The 14,561-nt window shown below is 30.3% G+C and overlaps 1 protein-coding gene and 2 pseudogenes across 1 annotated transcript; 1 reads left to right on the plus strand and 2 right to left on the minus strand.

Moving 5' to 3' along the window:
- Positions 1–1,082: 1,082 nt before the first annotated feature.
- LOC110671267 (putative glycerol-3-phosphate transporter 5) lies at positions 1,083–3,356 on the plus strand (annotated as a pseudogene).
- Positions 3,357–4,123: 767 nt separating this feature from the next.
- Positions 4,124–6,210, minus strand: LOC131177542 (serine/threonine-protein kinase STY13-like). Its single transcript, XM_058142567.1, has 6 exons — positions 5,910–6,210; positions 5,562–5,680; positions 5,252–5,448; positions 4,941–5,115; positions 4,673–4,807; positions 4,124–4,561 (listed from the first exon to the last, which is right to left on the minus strand). Exons 1-6 carry the CDS (start codon positions 6,151–6,153, stop codon positions 4,367–4,369), a joined length of 1,065 nt encoding a protein of 354 aa, XP_057998550.1. The 5' UTR covers positions 6,154–6,210; the 3' UTR covers positions 4,124–4,366.
- A 3,212-nt stretch (positions 6,211–9,422) lies between these two features.
- Positions 9,423–11,887, minus strand: LOC110671278 (cytochrome P450 71D9-like; annotated as a pseudogene).
- Between the last annotated feature and the right edge of the window lie 2,674 nt (positions 11,888–14,561).

The raw sequence follows: 14,561 nt of genomic DNA on the forward strand, positions 1-14,561 counted from the left end.
ACTCCAACTAAGTTATTAAAAAACAAGTAATTAATTTTCCCATATTGAAATTTATAATCATTTATTTGCTTTAAATTTTCCTCATTAATCTTCATATATTGAATTTTGTAATGAAATCAATAATAATAATATAAAACGGAGAGGTTTATATATTAATATTTTAATATCCTGAAAAATTATTTTATATTTATAAATTATGCGAGAAAAATATTAGTTAAAATTAGATACTATTGTAATATAATTTTAATTAAAAAAGAGACCATGATAGTAGAAAATTAGTTTCAAGGGCATCATTGAAAATATAAAATGAATAAATCTTAATTTGCTCACTATATTTTTTTAGGAAGTCTAATTTAATTTAAAAATTTAGATTTATTTTTTATTTAACTCAATTTTTCTAAATTGTTTTACATGCGTCATTTATTAAATATTTAATTATTTTATTTTTATTTTTTAATATTAAAATGTTATTTTTATATTTTATAATTAATTAAATTAAAATATAAAAATATTATTTTATTATTTAATATTATTAATAAAAATAAAATATGAAAAAATATTATTTTTATATTTTCATATAATTGATTAAAAGTAAAAATTATAATAATTATACTCAATTAAATTGAAAAATATTAAATATATATATATATATATATTTTAATATTTTTATATATATATTTATTAAAATAAATTTTAACTATTTAAATTAAAAAATTACTTTATATTTTATTTTTTTTAATTAATATAAGAAAATTAGAATAAAATAAAATTAAAAATATAAAATATTATTTTTATATTTTCATATTATTAATTAATGTTAGAAAAAATAAAATATAAAAAAATTAACTTATTATAATTATTGAATTAACATTAAAAAATAATTAACTATGTTTCAAAAAATTAAAAATAATTAATATTAAAATGTTAAAAATAATAAAAAAATAACTCAGACATCACCTATTTTAAATTTTTAAAATAGACATAAAAAAAAATTTTTGAACTAAATTAAAACACAACTTGAAAATGGGCTAGCAAAGTGAGATTTATTCCAAATATAAAACTTCCAAGTCCTGGAACGTGAAATGCGTGGGATCTGATCGGATCCAAACAGCCAGTTTCAGACACCCCATTGTCCCGATCTCAGCATTCTTGTTCCTTTGAAGAACGAGATTTCTAGGGTTTCATTTTCTGTGACCTCATTTTTTTTTTTTAATCAAAATCTCATATCGTAACGCTGAGCCCTAACTCAAATCCTCTTCATTCCTTCTCTGCATTCACTTTCTATAAAATTCACAAGCTTTTTATTTTTTATTTTTTTCAATAGCACTTCAATTTTTATAGACTTGAACAGGATTAACAACTGATGCCATCCAAAACCTTAAGTGTACCCCAGCGCTTACCCTTTTCACATTCCTTAAACCCTCACACAGATCCCTGATTTTCTACCAAATCTTGGTCCTAATCATCGCCTTTCTTGCATACGCTTCCTTCCATGCCTCTAGAAAGCCGCCCAGTATCGTCAAGAGCGTTCTTGGACCCAATGTTCAATTAAATTCTTCGATAATTCAATCCAATTTTAGCTCCATGGATACTGGTTGGCCTCCATTCAATGGCTCGGAGGAACTCACCGACTTGGGGAGATTGATCTTGCGTTTCTATCAGCCTATTCGATTGGGATGTATTTTGCTGGACATGTTGGTGATAGGATTGATTTGAGGTTGTTTCTTGTTTTTGGGATGGTGGGTGGTGGTTTTTCCACTATTCTTTTTGGGTTGGGGTATTGGTTTGATATACATTCTTAAGCGATTTTTGTGGGTATACAGGTTTTGTGTGGATTGTGTCAGTCTATAGGGTGGCCTTGTGTGGTGGCAGTAGTTGGGAATTGTTTTGGGAAAGCAAAGAGAGGCTTATGATGGGCGTTTGGAATTCACATACTTCAGTAGGAAACATTATGGGGTCGGTTGTGGCTTCTGGTGTTTTGGACTTTGGGTGGGCTTGGTCATTTGAGGTGCCTGGGATTTGTGTGATTTTAGTTGGGGTTTTGGTGCTTTTGTTTCTTGTTGTTAGTCCTGAAGATATTGGATTCGACCCTCCAGGGATAGAGATTGAGATGGCTGTGGAGGTGGAAGGAGCGGATAACCTAGAGAAAGAGGAATCAGAAAAAAGCAGGGCTTCTTGGGATGGAAAATTCAGATTCTTTGGCTGCCATTGGATTTTTGGCAGCTTGGAGACTACCTGGAGTGGCGCCATTTGCTTTCTGCCTCTTCTTTTCGAAGCTTCTGGCTTATTCTTTTTTATATTGGTTGCCCTTGTACATTAGGCACACTGGTAAATGCTTTTACTTCTACTTGTGTACGAATCTTTGTTGAGCAATTGATATAGGTTCATGATACTGGTGTTTGCATGATTTTATACAAGTCTGAATGGGAGGAAATTGATGTTATTGTCACAAAAGATATTGGGAATTTGAAACCTTTTATTTTGTGAACTCTGTAAAAATGATTTTAGACCAATTCTTGTGGCAACGACTTGTCCTTTCTTTAGCATGTCCATTTAGATAATGCGTTTTGTATCTTGACTTTGTGGTTAAGGCTTAAGCATATTTTTCATACTTGCTTAAAGTTCCTGATTTCAGATGTTAGATATTAATCATTAATTGCAAGTTTGTGTTGGAATTATAGCTATTGCAGGTGTGCATTTGTCACACAAAACTGCTGGAATGCTCTCTACAGTATTTGACATTGGAGGAGTCTTCGGAGGAATTTCAGCTGGATACATATCTGATATGATTGAGGCTCGTGCAGTTACTTTAATTGTATTCTTGCTGCTATCAATTCCAGCCTTTATTTTGTACCGGGTTTATGGGAGCCTGTCTATGATAATGAACGTTGCGTTGATGCTTCTTTCTGGTTTTCTTGTGAATGGCCCTTACTTATTAATCACTACGGCTGTAGCAGCTGATCTTGGCACACAGGATTTGATCAGAGGAAATTCCCATGCCTTGGCTACTGTCACTGCAATTATAGATGGTACTGGTTCTGTTGGAGCAGCTATTGGCCCACTTTTGGCTGGGTATATTTCCACAAGAGGATGGAACAGTGTTTTTCAAATGCTTATTGTTTCAATTTTCTTTGCAAGTTTATTACTGATTCGTGTTGCAAAAGCTGAAATTTTCGAATAGCACATTTGCACATTGATTATGTATTTTTGTTTTTGTTTTTGTTTTTTAATCATTAGAGAACTTGTGTACATAGGAAAAGTGCATTGATGAAGATGCATTTGTAGTGATTAGGGAACTTATTCTTTACTCATTATTTGTACACGTACAGGAGCTAATTCATTAAAGATTTTTCACATCTTTTTCTCCTGTTTCCTGCAAATACATTGAAAACATACAGAAACAGCATTACAATTGATCAAACGCGAGCTTTGAAAATCCTAAATCTTTATTATCATCTTGTTAGACTTGTATGATCGTTTGCTACTCGAGTAAAGCAAATATTGTGGGCCATATAAATTTTTGTCGTTTTGCCTTGCGATGCCAAATATCAACGACTATTGTGTTTTTCTTTTTCTTTCTTCTTTTTTTTTTTTTTCAATACATTGTGAGCCGCATCTGTCTCATCTTGATTCCATTTAGATCCCCAAGGCCCTTTAGATGAAAGGGTCCAACTAAATAAATCCACCCCAAGCTCCAAAAGAAAAGGTATGTCCAGAACCCAAAACAAAAGAAAAGCTAAGTGGAACTGACGCAAAGACCCAACGCGGACAACGAGAAGGCGGCCTCAGCCGACTGCAGCAGCACTGTGCCAATGAACCTGTTGCTCGGAAAGATTTCGCCGTTAAGACATTGTCCGCGAATTACGTTGTATTCTTTTTTGTTTTGTTTTAGCTTTCTAAGCATGTAAGTAGCATCTGCCGCAATTGAATATCAACGTACTGGCCTTCTTGAGGGGAAAAGATATGCAAGCAGAAAGGGCAATTGATAAATTGTTCCACTCCATGGAAATGCTTACACTATGTTTGAAAAGTGTAATTTTTTAAAGTAAGGTATGGAGTATAGTCTTTCAAATGGGTAATCTTGAAGCATTTTCTGTATAGTTTGTATATATGAGAATCATAATTTCTGCCAAAAATTACTCCCTAAATATTAAGAGCTGAGAAACTTAGCTTGATTATGACCACGAACTATATCAGCTAATTGATGACATTTTAATCTAAATTAAAGCTGTCACGTATGCATGCTTGAATTAATGTTGCATACATATATCAGACGTCGTTTCTCTATTTACAACTAAAAATTTATACTAGCAGAGTTAGCACAAGTATTTCCATCCCTTAGAGGTCAGCACAAGTATTTCCATCGTCAGAGCCTCCAGCAGAAGCAACCCCGAGTCCGGTTAAGAGGGGTCATGCCTCTCCCCTTGGATGTGTTTATGGCCTCCAACGTTGACACTACCTCCTCCATCTCTGGTCTCTTGTTAGGGTCTGCATCCCAACATCTTTTCATCAATTTTTCTAGAGAGCTTGGACAACATTTGGGAATCTCTGGCCTCAGATTCTGCAGTTAAAAAAAAAAAAATCACAAATTGTCAACTCCGACAAATCTCGGAGAAGTTCTAAAATTATGCTTCAAGCAATGACTAGTGAAAGGGGAAAAAAAACTACGTACTCGATAAACCACTGCAGAAGTTAGTTCATAGAAGCTTAGATTTGGATACAGCATGTCACAACAATACATCTCCCATAAGCAAATTCCGAAGCTGTAGACGTCGCATTTCCTGTTGTATGGTTTATTGTCGAAGACCTGCAATCATATCAGCAAAATCAACATTTGTTACTCTTTCTACAATTCACAAGGGTAGAACGGATTTGAAATCATGATAAGAAAATTATGCTTCGCAATAAAGTGATGTATGTTTGGTTTATAGTATTAATACCTCCGGTGCCATGTAACCAAGTGAGCCAGTATAACCTGTCATTTCATTAGGATTCAAAGCTTCAAGTCTAGCAACTCCGAAATCAGTTATCTTCAGTGCTTGATTCTTGTCAAGAAGCAAATTTTCTGTCTTCACATCTCTGTGCACAATATTCTTGGAATGAAGGTAGCTCAACCTGCCAGGAAGGAAAAAAGCAGAATTAAGTACTATATCTTGAAGCGCAATTAATTAAGTAACTAATGAAGAACGTCATAATGGTTGAGAATTTGGCGAAAAAATAAAAGAATCATAATATGGTGGAGAAATCTAACCCTCTTGCAAGATCTAAAGATAGTTGCATGAATTTCTCGAAAGGCAGCTTTCTTTTCCGGTTCTTTACAAGGTAGGATTTCAGAGTACCCCCAGGTTGATAATCAGTGACGAGACAGCACAAATTGACTGGCATGCCAATTTGACCACTGTGGTTTTGGAATTTTATTTCTGATGTACCCAGTACAGCACCTATGAACTGCGCAAACAGGAAAAAAAAAGGGTCCGGAATTTGTCACAAACTATATGCATAAGGAATCTGAATCGGAAAATTAATTAGTTTCGAAAAATGAAATAAAAATAATTGATTACCTGTGAAACATTGGGATGAGTCAGGTTATGCCAAACAGAAACCTCTTGCCGAAATGCTATCCTAAGTGAAGAAATTTGAGCTTTCGTCTTTTGATCTTCACCCCAGTCAAACACTTTAACTGAAAGAAAAACCTAATATAAAGTAAAACGAAAACGAAGACAAAAACAAAAGCAAAATCAAATTGACCAAGATTATTAATTATTAACAGAGGAGAATCCCCAGTTTTTGTACTAATTAGAAAGCCAAAAAGAGAGTAAAAAGTTGAAAAACCATATTAAATCTTGGGGCATAATAATATTTAAGGTATGGTTGATCTTGCGTAAAAAGAAAGCATGCATATAGCTAACCTGCAACATCTCGACCATCATAATCCCCTCGGTGAACAGAGGCAAAACTCCCCCGAGCTATAAAATTCTTAATAGTTAGTTTATGAGGATCAATTTTCCATTCTTCTTTGACGCAACCTTTATTATTGTTTGCCTCGTCACCTTTCTCCTTCTGCATGCTTAGTCGTCCGAAGTTGACATCCAAGCCCTTAAAAGCAATTTTGTTTGCCCTACCTAAACTTCTGCTCCTTTCCTTCATCTCCATCTCTCTCTGTCTCTTTCAGGCTTTCTGCAAGAATCAATGAATCAAGCTTCTGTTAGGAGGGAGCGAATTTTTGAATATTTATAGCAAGTGATGGTATGTAACTTGTATGTGGATTAGGTTTCCTAATTCCTTGGGGTTTAAGGATACTTACGTGCCTTTCTGTAATTGGGAGGGTGGCGTCAAACTTGTATGAGAAATTACACGGTGATACATAATCCTTTCTCCAACTTTTATATCAGGAGACACCAAGATGGCAGTATCCCATCTCTGGTAAAAATTTTAAAATAAAATTAATATTAATCATAGGGATAATTATATAATATATGGGAAGCATAGATTTTTTTTTTTTCTCTTAGACACAATTTTTTTTTTATTTTTTTCTTATTTTCATATAGTGATATGATTTTATATAGAAAGGATATATATTTTAGGATCATATAATAATTTATCCAATTATGATGAATCTTATCATAATTAGTAATTAAAGTGTATTCATTATACTATGATAAGTCTGAGCTGTTTATTTATTTATTTATTTGATTTTTATTTAAAATTTATTTTAAATATTAATTTTTTATTATAAAATTAAATTTTTTTTTATTATATTTTTATTATTTTGATAGAATATTAATTCATGACAAGCAGGATAGAAAATACAGCGGGTTTTATCTCTAAACACCAACCCATAATTTCTTTCAACTAATTGAGCTACAATGAGTAAATTTTCATCAATATCAAGTACTCTAACCACATCTAAGCCTAAAGAAGTCTGTACAGCTACGACATATCAACAAGGATGGCAATGGCAGAATTTTTGTGTATACATTACAATCAAATTTCAATAGGATAAGTTTGAATAATATATAATTAATTTTGAAATAAATTTAAATTTTAAAATAATATTTATAATAAATTTAAACTTTACATGATGATTATTTATTATTTAAATTTATTTATATAAATATTTGTTAATTTAGAAATTATATCTTTAATTAAATTATATTTTTATGAAAATTTATATGCTATAATTAATTTAATTATTAACATATAATAATTTAATAATTAATTCAAATATAATAAAAAAAAGATAATGTAATAATGAGCCTTTAAAAAATATGAATACGCAAAGCTGTTTAAAATTCAAGATGACAGAGTGATTTTGCATGTAAATTGGCTCATGATGTTCAAATTTTATTTATTTTTTATTTTAAAGAAAATAAATTTATTTGTTTATATTTTAATATTTTTAATAATTTAAAAATTAATGTTAATTTTTCTATATAATGATTTTTTTTGGATAATTAGAGAAATTTTATTAATTGAAAAATAAAGAAAAATTATCATAAATAATTTAGCACAAATGGATAATATAAATAATTATATTTAACATTTAATATTATACTTAGCATAAATAGATAATTTTAAAATTATACCTTATAATTTTGCACATTACGATAAAACTTTAATCTTCATTAAATTAATTAGTACCATAAAACTTCATTAAATTAATTAGCACCATAAAATTTTAAGTTATCACATTACCCTGTATTCATTAACAAAATATTGATATGGCAATTTCGTATTTCAATTAGTTTTATTATATTGTCAGTATTTTGTTAATGGATGAAATGACAATGTAATAACGTACGACTTCCAGATACAAATTAAAAGAAAATGAAAATTTTATTTCTTAAAATTATAATGTATTAAATTGCAAGATATATTTTTAAAATTGCCTTATAAATTATTATAATATACAGTATATTTTTTTACATTACATATTATTTTAATTAATAAAATCATATATAATGTAATTTAAATTGTACATATATTATATAATAATTGCTAGCAAATTGTGCGTGAATTGTATTAATTACTTATACAATTCGGATTAGAATTAATATTATAATTTTTTTTTATATTATTCATCATCGTGATGCTATCATAATTCTTTTATATTGGTATTTCTGTTATTCACATGAAGAAAAAAAAATAAAGTATTTTATAGTATTATGATTAATTATATAAAGGTAATTAATGAGAGAGTTTTTATATAAGTATGGTAATTTATAATTTTAAATTTAGAATTATAATAAAATTTCATAGATGGAAGGAATTTTTTTTTAAATAATAAAATTAAAAAATTTAATTTATATTATTGATACCAAAAATATTTTTTTCCCAAAGTTCAGCCGTAGCTTTATATATATTAATTATAGATTATAAATATAAATAAATAGATATATTGATTATATTATAATTTTAAATAATATATTATTTTTTAAAATATTTATAACTAAAATAATAAATATTTATAACATCATGAAAGAAAATGACTAATATAAATATTTTAACAAACGAGCATGTTTATAAATCTATTTAATGAGTTAATTCACGAGTTTGTAAATAAGTCAGTTCATGAAATTTAACGAGTCGAATATTATGAAATTTGACCTCAACTTGTTTATTAAATAAATTTAAAAATAAAATTTGAACTCAGCTTATTTTCTAAATAAGGTGAACTAAATTGATTTTTTATCTAATCAAATTTCGAATAGCTTGCGAGTCCTTTAATTCATTTATACGCCTCTAGTAACTTTAAGGCAATTTTGTAATTTTTCCTTTCTTTGAGGGCAATTTATTTATTTATTTATTGTCTTGGGCTTGGGTTTCTTTTTCTTTTGTGCTGATTGCGGCGTGGGCTTCGATTGGCTTGTAAAAAAAAAAGCCTTCTTTTCCTCCCCTTTGGACGATGTTGTTCCCCGGCTGGAGCGCGTGCTATTTTCAGTCCTTTTATTTTGTGTTTCAGTCCTTTTCAGTGACTCATTCAAACCTGTGTTTATAATTAGAAAACAAAAGAGTGTTTCTGTCAAATTTGTGCTATTAACCTTAGCAATACTACTTGACTAATGCCTTTTTAGTAGCACATTTTGTTCATGTAACGTCTTGCTGATTTCCAGGTGCATAAGTTGGTGGCTGAACTTGGAGAAATGTTGCCACTTATTTAACTGCTATTTGCCTTCAAATTTCTAAAAGTGTTGCCTACTTCTTTTAAATTGGAATAATTTTGCTGTGTTTCAGCAAAATTTGATTCTTGCTCAACACAGAGGAGCAGAAAAAAAAAAAAAAAAAAAAACAGGAATTAACCATAACATGGTAAACTACCAAGATCATATAATTAATTACATGCAAATCATACTGATACATAAACATTAAATACACATTAATCTACTTATTATTGGCTGAGGTAAACTATACAGGTTAAGGTTTTACTTGACAGATAGAGGAAGGTATGGAATGGGAATCGCGTAGAGAGGATTTCTTCTTCTCACAGTAATGTTTAAAGCTTCAGTCATGTCAAGATTTTCCCGCTTCAGCCCACTTGGGAGTTTCCAATCCAAAGTATAGAAGCTGTGCAAGTGGAAGCTCAACATTAGCCATGCCAAATGATATTCCTGGACACATACTCCTTCCAACACCAAATGGGATAAATTCAAAGTTGGTACCCTTATAATCAATTGAATTATCAAGAAATCTCTCTGGATAAAATCTTTCAGCTTCAGACCAGTAATTGGGATCCCTTCCAATTGTCCATGCATTCACAATGACTCTGGATTTTTCAGGTATGTTATACCCATTAATGATACAACTCTCTCTGCATTCTCTTGGAGCTAACAATGGAACAGGAGGATGTAATCTCAGAGTTTCTTTGATAACCAATTTTAAGTAATTAAATTCTTGAAGGCCAGCTTCATCAATGTTTCCTTGTGCATCAAAAATTCGTCTTACGTCTTCTTGTGCCTTTATCATCACTCTTGGGTTTTTCAGCATTTCTGACATTGCCCAGTCTACATGCGTGGAAGATGTGTCGCTACCAGCAGTAAATATATCCTGAAATTCAAAGTTATACACGTAATTTTCTGTCAGCAATGATAATTTTCTGCCAGTAATGAATAGAAATATATGAGTACCTATTTTGAAGAAATAAAAAAATCTCTTTTTCTATTTTTTTTTCTTTGTTGCCCTTTATCATTGAAACCTACAATTAAAATATATTAGCTTGATGCAGGTGATCACTTAGATCATAAGTGTACATACAATGACAATTTTAATCATCTAGTTTTCATTGGTTCTATTGATTGGAAATTTATAATATATATACTAAGAGCACTCTTTTTCATGTATAAAAATTCAATTACTTCTTATTTAAATGAGAATGAAGTTTATATATATATATATATATATATGAAAAAAAAAAGCATGCTCTGAGAATACTAAATGATCCCCCTAATTAATTTTGTCTAAAACCTTAAAGCAATCCCCATCTATCAAAGTAGCAAGGGGATGGATTTAAATCCCTCTATCCTACTCTACCTTGTGAAGAAATTTATTTACATTTTAGAAAAAAAAAAAATCTTTTAGCGTAATGAATTTATTGCTATTTAGCAATGATCCATTGCTGATAGTTAATTTAAAAATTGATTTTCCGTGATAGATTTTAATTCGTCATTAAATATATCATTTATTATTATTTTATCTAATAACAAATGAAATATAATTTTTAATAATTTATCAAAGTACTGATTCACCCTGTTGATTCCTATCAAAATTTCCTTAGTTTATATTTAGTAGAATAAAGTTAAATGTAATTAAATATAACTGAATAAAAATATAATAAAGTTTATTTTATTACATTAAATTACATTCAATTACGTCATATTAAATATGCATTAAAATTTCAAACTTGAAAATTAGTATATTAAACTTTTGCAAATCGAAGTATATATCCTGTAAGTCTTACCAAAATGACTGCTTTGATATTCTCCGTTGTTAAAGGGAATTCGAGATCTCCTTTATCCTGAATATTCAAAAGAACATCTACAAGATCCTCTTCTTCACCTACATCAACAAATTTCCCCTCAGCCTTTCTGGTTCTATGTTTGTTCATGATGTTCTCGAATATGTTATCTACTGCTTGATGAAGCCATTTTAGTCTAGGCTTCATTCCGGTGATCACTTGGAGGAAGTTGATGAAAGGGTACAAATCAGCAAGATTAAAATCTCCCATAGCTTGTCCAAGTTTCTTGATAGTGGGCACGAATACTTCTTCCCCCTTCCATATCTTACCAAAGGCTGCTTTTGAAATGATGCTATAGGTCAAAGAATCCATCATCCTGCTAAAGTTTATCGGGGATCTAGCACTAGAAGAAATGAATCTAACGAATTTTGAAGTTTTTTCTTCCCTGATTGGTCTGAAAGACCTCACACGACTCGCAGTTAGTAGCTCGGACAAGCAAATCTTTCCCAACTGTCTCCAATAGTCTCCATGTGGAGAAAATGCCATGTCTGTTGAATTATAACTCAAAAGATTCGCTGAAGGGATAAAGGGCCTCTGAGAAAATATGATATCATGGGTTTTCATCACTTGTTTAGCAGTTTCAGGAGAAGAAATAACAATATTGGTAACTTCACCAAGTTGAAGGTGCGTGAGAGGTCCATATTTCATGGCTAAGTCTCTTAGCCTGTGATGAGGTAGTACTGACCCAGCTAAATGGTGCAAGCTCCCTATTAAAGGCAGCTTCCTTGGTCCTGGTGGTAAATTAAGAGCCGAGTTCCTGGTTTTCGATTTCCTCCATATCCTCAACATCACCATGAAGATGAAGAGGAAAATTGTGAAAGGGAATAGGAAGGAGGCGAGCAGGTGTTCCATGTCGACAAAAGGAAACGCTTTGGAATCGTGGGGTGGTTTGCGGAATTTGTATATCATTCGCTCAAATATAATACGCGAGGCTACCTTGATGGGAGGACATTGGAACAAAATTAATGAGGATTATATACATGTTTTGAATTGATTATAAAAATTTGAACACAAACTTAACAATTTTATAAATAAGTTCAACGCCAGATTAATATTCATCAATGATACATATTCATTAATCATACATATTGTCTCTTTAGAATAGCTTTATTCACATTCCAAGAAATTATATCCACGTAATTTAAACGTTTACTGTATCCTTCCGAGTACCAACTTCCAACCTCATCTTAAAAAGAGCACTCCAACTTGCTTATAAAAAAAAAGAGCACTCCAACTTATTCATTTAATAATTTTTTTAATAAAGAGTTTAATTCTACTTGTAATGGATTAAATTAATAATTTTTTTTTATTCCCACGTAAGTGTGATGAAAGTTCTAGCTTCAAAATATGTGTATGGATGATGAAACTTTTTTCTTGGTTCATACAATATTATTTAAATAGAATATGTCATGTTTACTTTTATAAAAAAATATATGTATTACATATTACCTAGTGTTGGCTACATTAAGCCAGATTTTTTTTTTATGGCTTCAAATTAAATAATTGGTTGCATTATCATTGATATTTGATCCATTGCTAGAATTGAGAGATTCACAATTAAATTAATCCATGAAGAGCCACCACATAGGAAGGTAGTACTAGTACAGTTCCATGAAAATTGAGAAATGATGAAAATAAAATTTGGAATAAAAGAAAGGAAAGAACAACGCATTATAATTATTTCTTGCAAATCAGCTTCTTTGGGAGTCCTAACTTTAACTTCTACAAGTAAGGGCAATAACATGATGAGTATTTCTGTTGTTTCTCAAGAAAAAAAAAATTCAAAAGATAGATATTTATTTTTAGACAAGGCCTCAGGCCCATTACAAACATAAAGATCCATGAGAATCTCAAATAAGCAAATAAGTCAGATCCAGCATCTAATTAAAACAACAGTCAACAAAGGGCCCTAAAGGTTGATCATAGAGAAGCAAAAGGCTTTAGGCCTAGAACCTACAGACCCTAGTTCCTAAGTGACCCGCATGAGAATGACCCAAAAGTTATGGCAGCGCCGCCAAGCAATTGGAGCCCATGCAAGCCATACTAGGGGATGAACAAAACGCAGAGAAGCTTAAGGGAAATAAAAAATGGCCGAAGTCATCCACAATACATTCCCCACATATAAGAACCCCCAAATAGTCAAGCAGCCAAAAGGGCCGTAAAGTAAATATGAAGAAGATGTAGAGCCATGGTGAAAGCAAATCTGACCCAAAGGGAACCAACGGGTTGCAATACAGAGCTCCTTAGCTCTTATGGTGATTGAGAGTATGTAAGTGTTAAGATTACATTAGTTTGGTATAAGGTGATGTGTTTCTTATATAATTTTGGAAACTTCTTTCTTTTTGAGCTAATTTTTGAGATGAGTTAGGTAAGTTTATTTTTTTAAGATAATATCATAGTCTTCACAATTAATATTTTCGCTTCCCATAAGTTTTTCATACTCCAAATATTTAATCTTAGAGTGTGTTAAAGATCTCATATTAGTACCCCTGCAAACAAAACTCAAACGAAAATTTACAACCCAACCTTGAATATAAGGAGGGGAAATCCACAACAAGGCTAGGAGAAAGCCATCCCTTACCTCGAAAGGGTAGGGAAGAGCCACAATTAACGGTTAAAAAAAAAAAAGCTTTAAAAGCTTAGAACTAAAGACTCAATTTAATTAAATTTTTATTCCAAAAATTTAAAAAACCAAAGACTCAAATGAGAGAAAATTATCTCTCTACAGTTGAGAGATTTCAAACAAAATATTTCTCATGTTACAACATATTCTATATATAACACCACATAACAGTTTGATGAACAATAAAAATCATGATTCCCTAACACACACACACACATCACGATTTCTCTAAAGTTCAATGCATGGCAAGGGAGGTCAATTAATTAATGCATATTAAATTGACTAATTAACTAGATTGTCTAGGTGTTGCTGAAAGATACGTTTGTTTTCTGGTTTTGTGGTGTTTGTATTTGGTACCGTCTTCCTTCTTAGCTGTCCTTTCTTGCTTTAGGAGAAAGTTTAGTTGAAATTTTTATACTAAAATTTTCCTAACTTATTATAATTAATAAAAATTTTAATTATAAAAAAAAATAATTAATTAGATTTATATTAATTCAATTGATAAGGATGAAAACCCTATTATTACCAATTACAGTTTTATTTTATTAGGGCCTATTTTGCCTTGAGAAAAAGAGAGAGAAAAACGTAGAAGAAAAAAAAAATCTCTAAAAGGAAATAAAATAAAAATTAAAAGTTTAATTTTTTTTTATTTTATAAGAAGAAAAAAGGAAAATGGAATATATATATATATATATATATACTCAACTATAAAATTATATCATTTTATTTAATATAATTATTTTTTTATTTTATTTATTTAATATGAACATAAAGTATAATAATTTTTTCTACTTCCTTACTTTCCATCAAACATGGAAATTAATGTACAAAATATCACTTCCCGTAGAAAATTGACTTTTCTTATATTTTTACTATTTTTTCTGTCTAAAAATTATTTAAAAAAAAACTAAATACATTAAAATTGTC

The sequence above is a fragment of the Hevea brasiliensis genome, unplaced genomic scaffold (genome assembly GCF_030052815.1).
Source record: "Hevea brasiliensis isolate MT/VB/25A 57/8 unplaced genomic scaffold, ASM3005281v1 Scaf558, whole genome shotgun sequence".
Taxonomy (NCBI): Eukaryota; Viridiplantae; Streptophyta; class Magnoliopsida; order Malpighiales; family Euphorbiaceae; genus Hevea; species Hevea brasiliensis.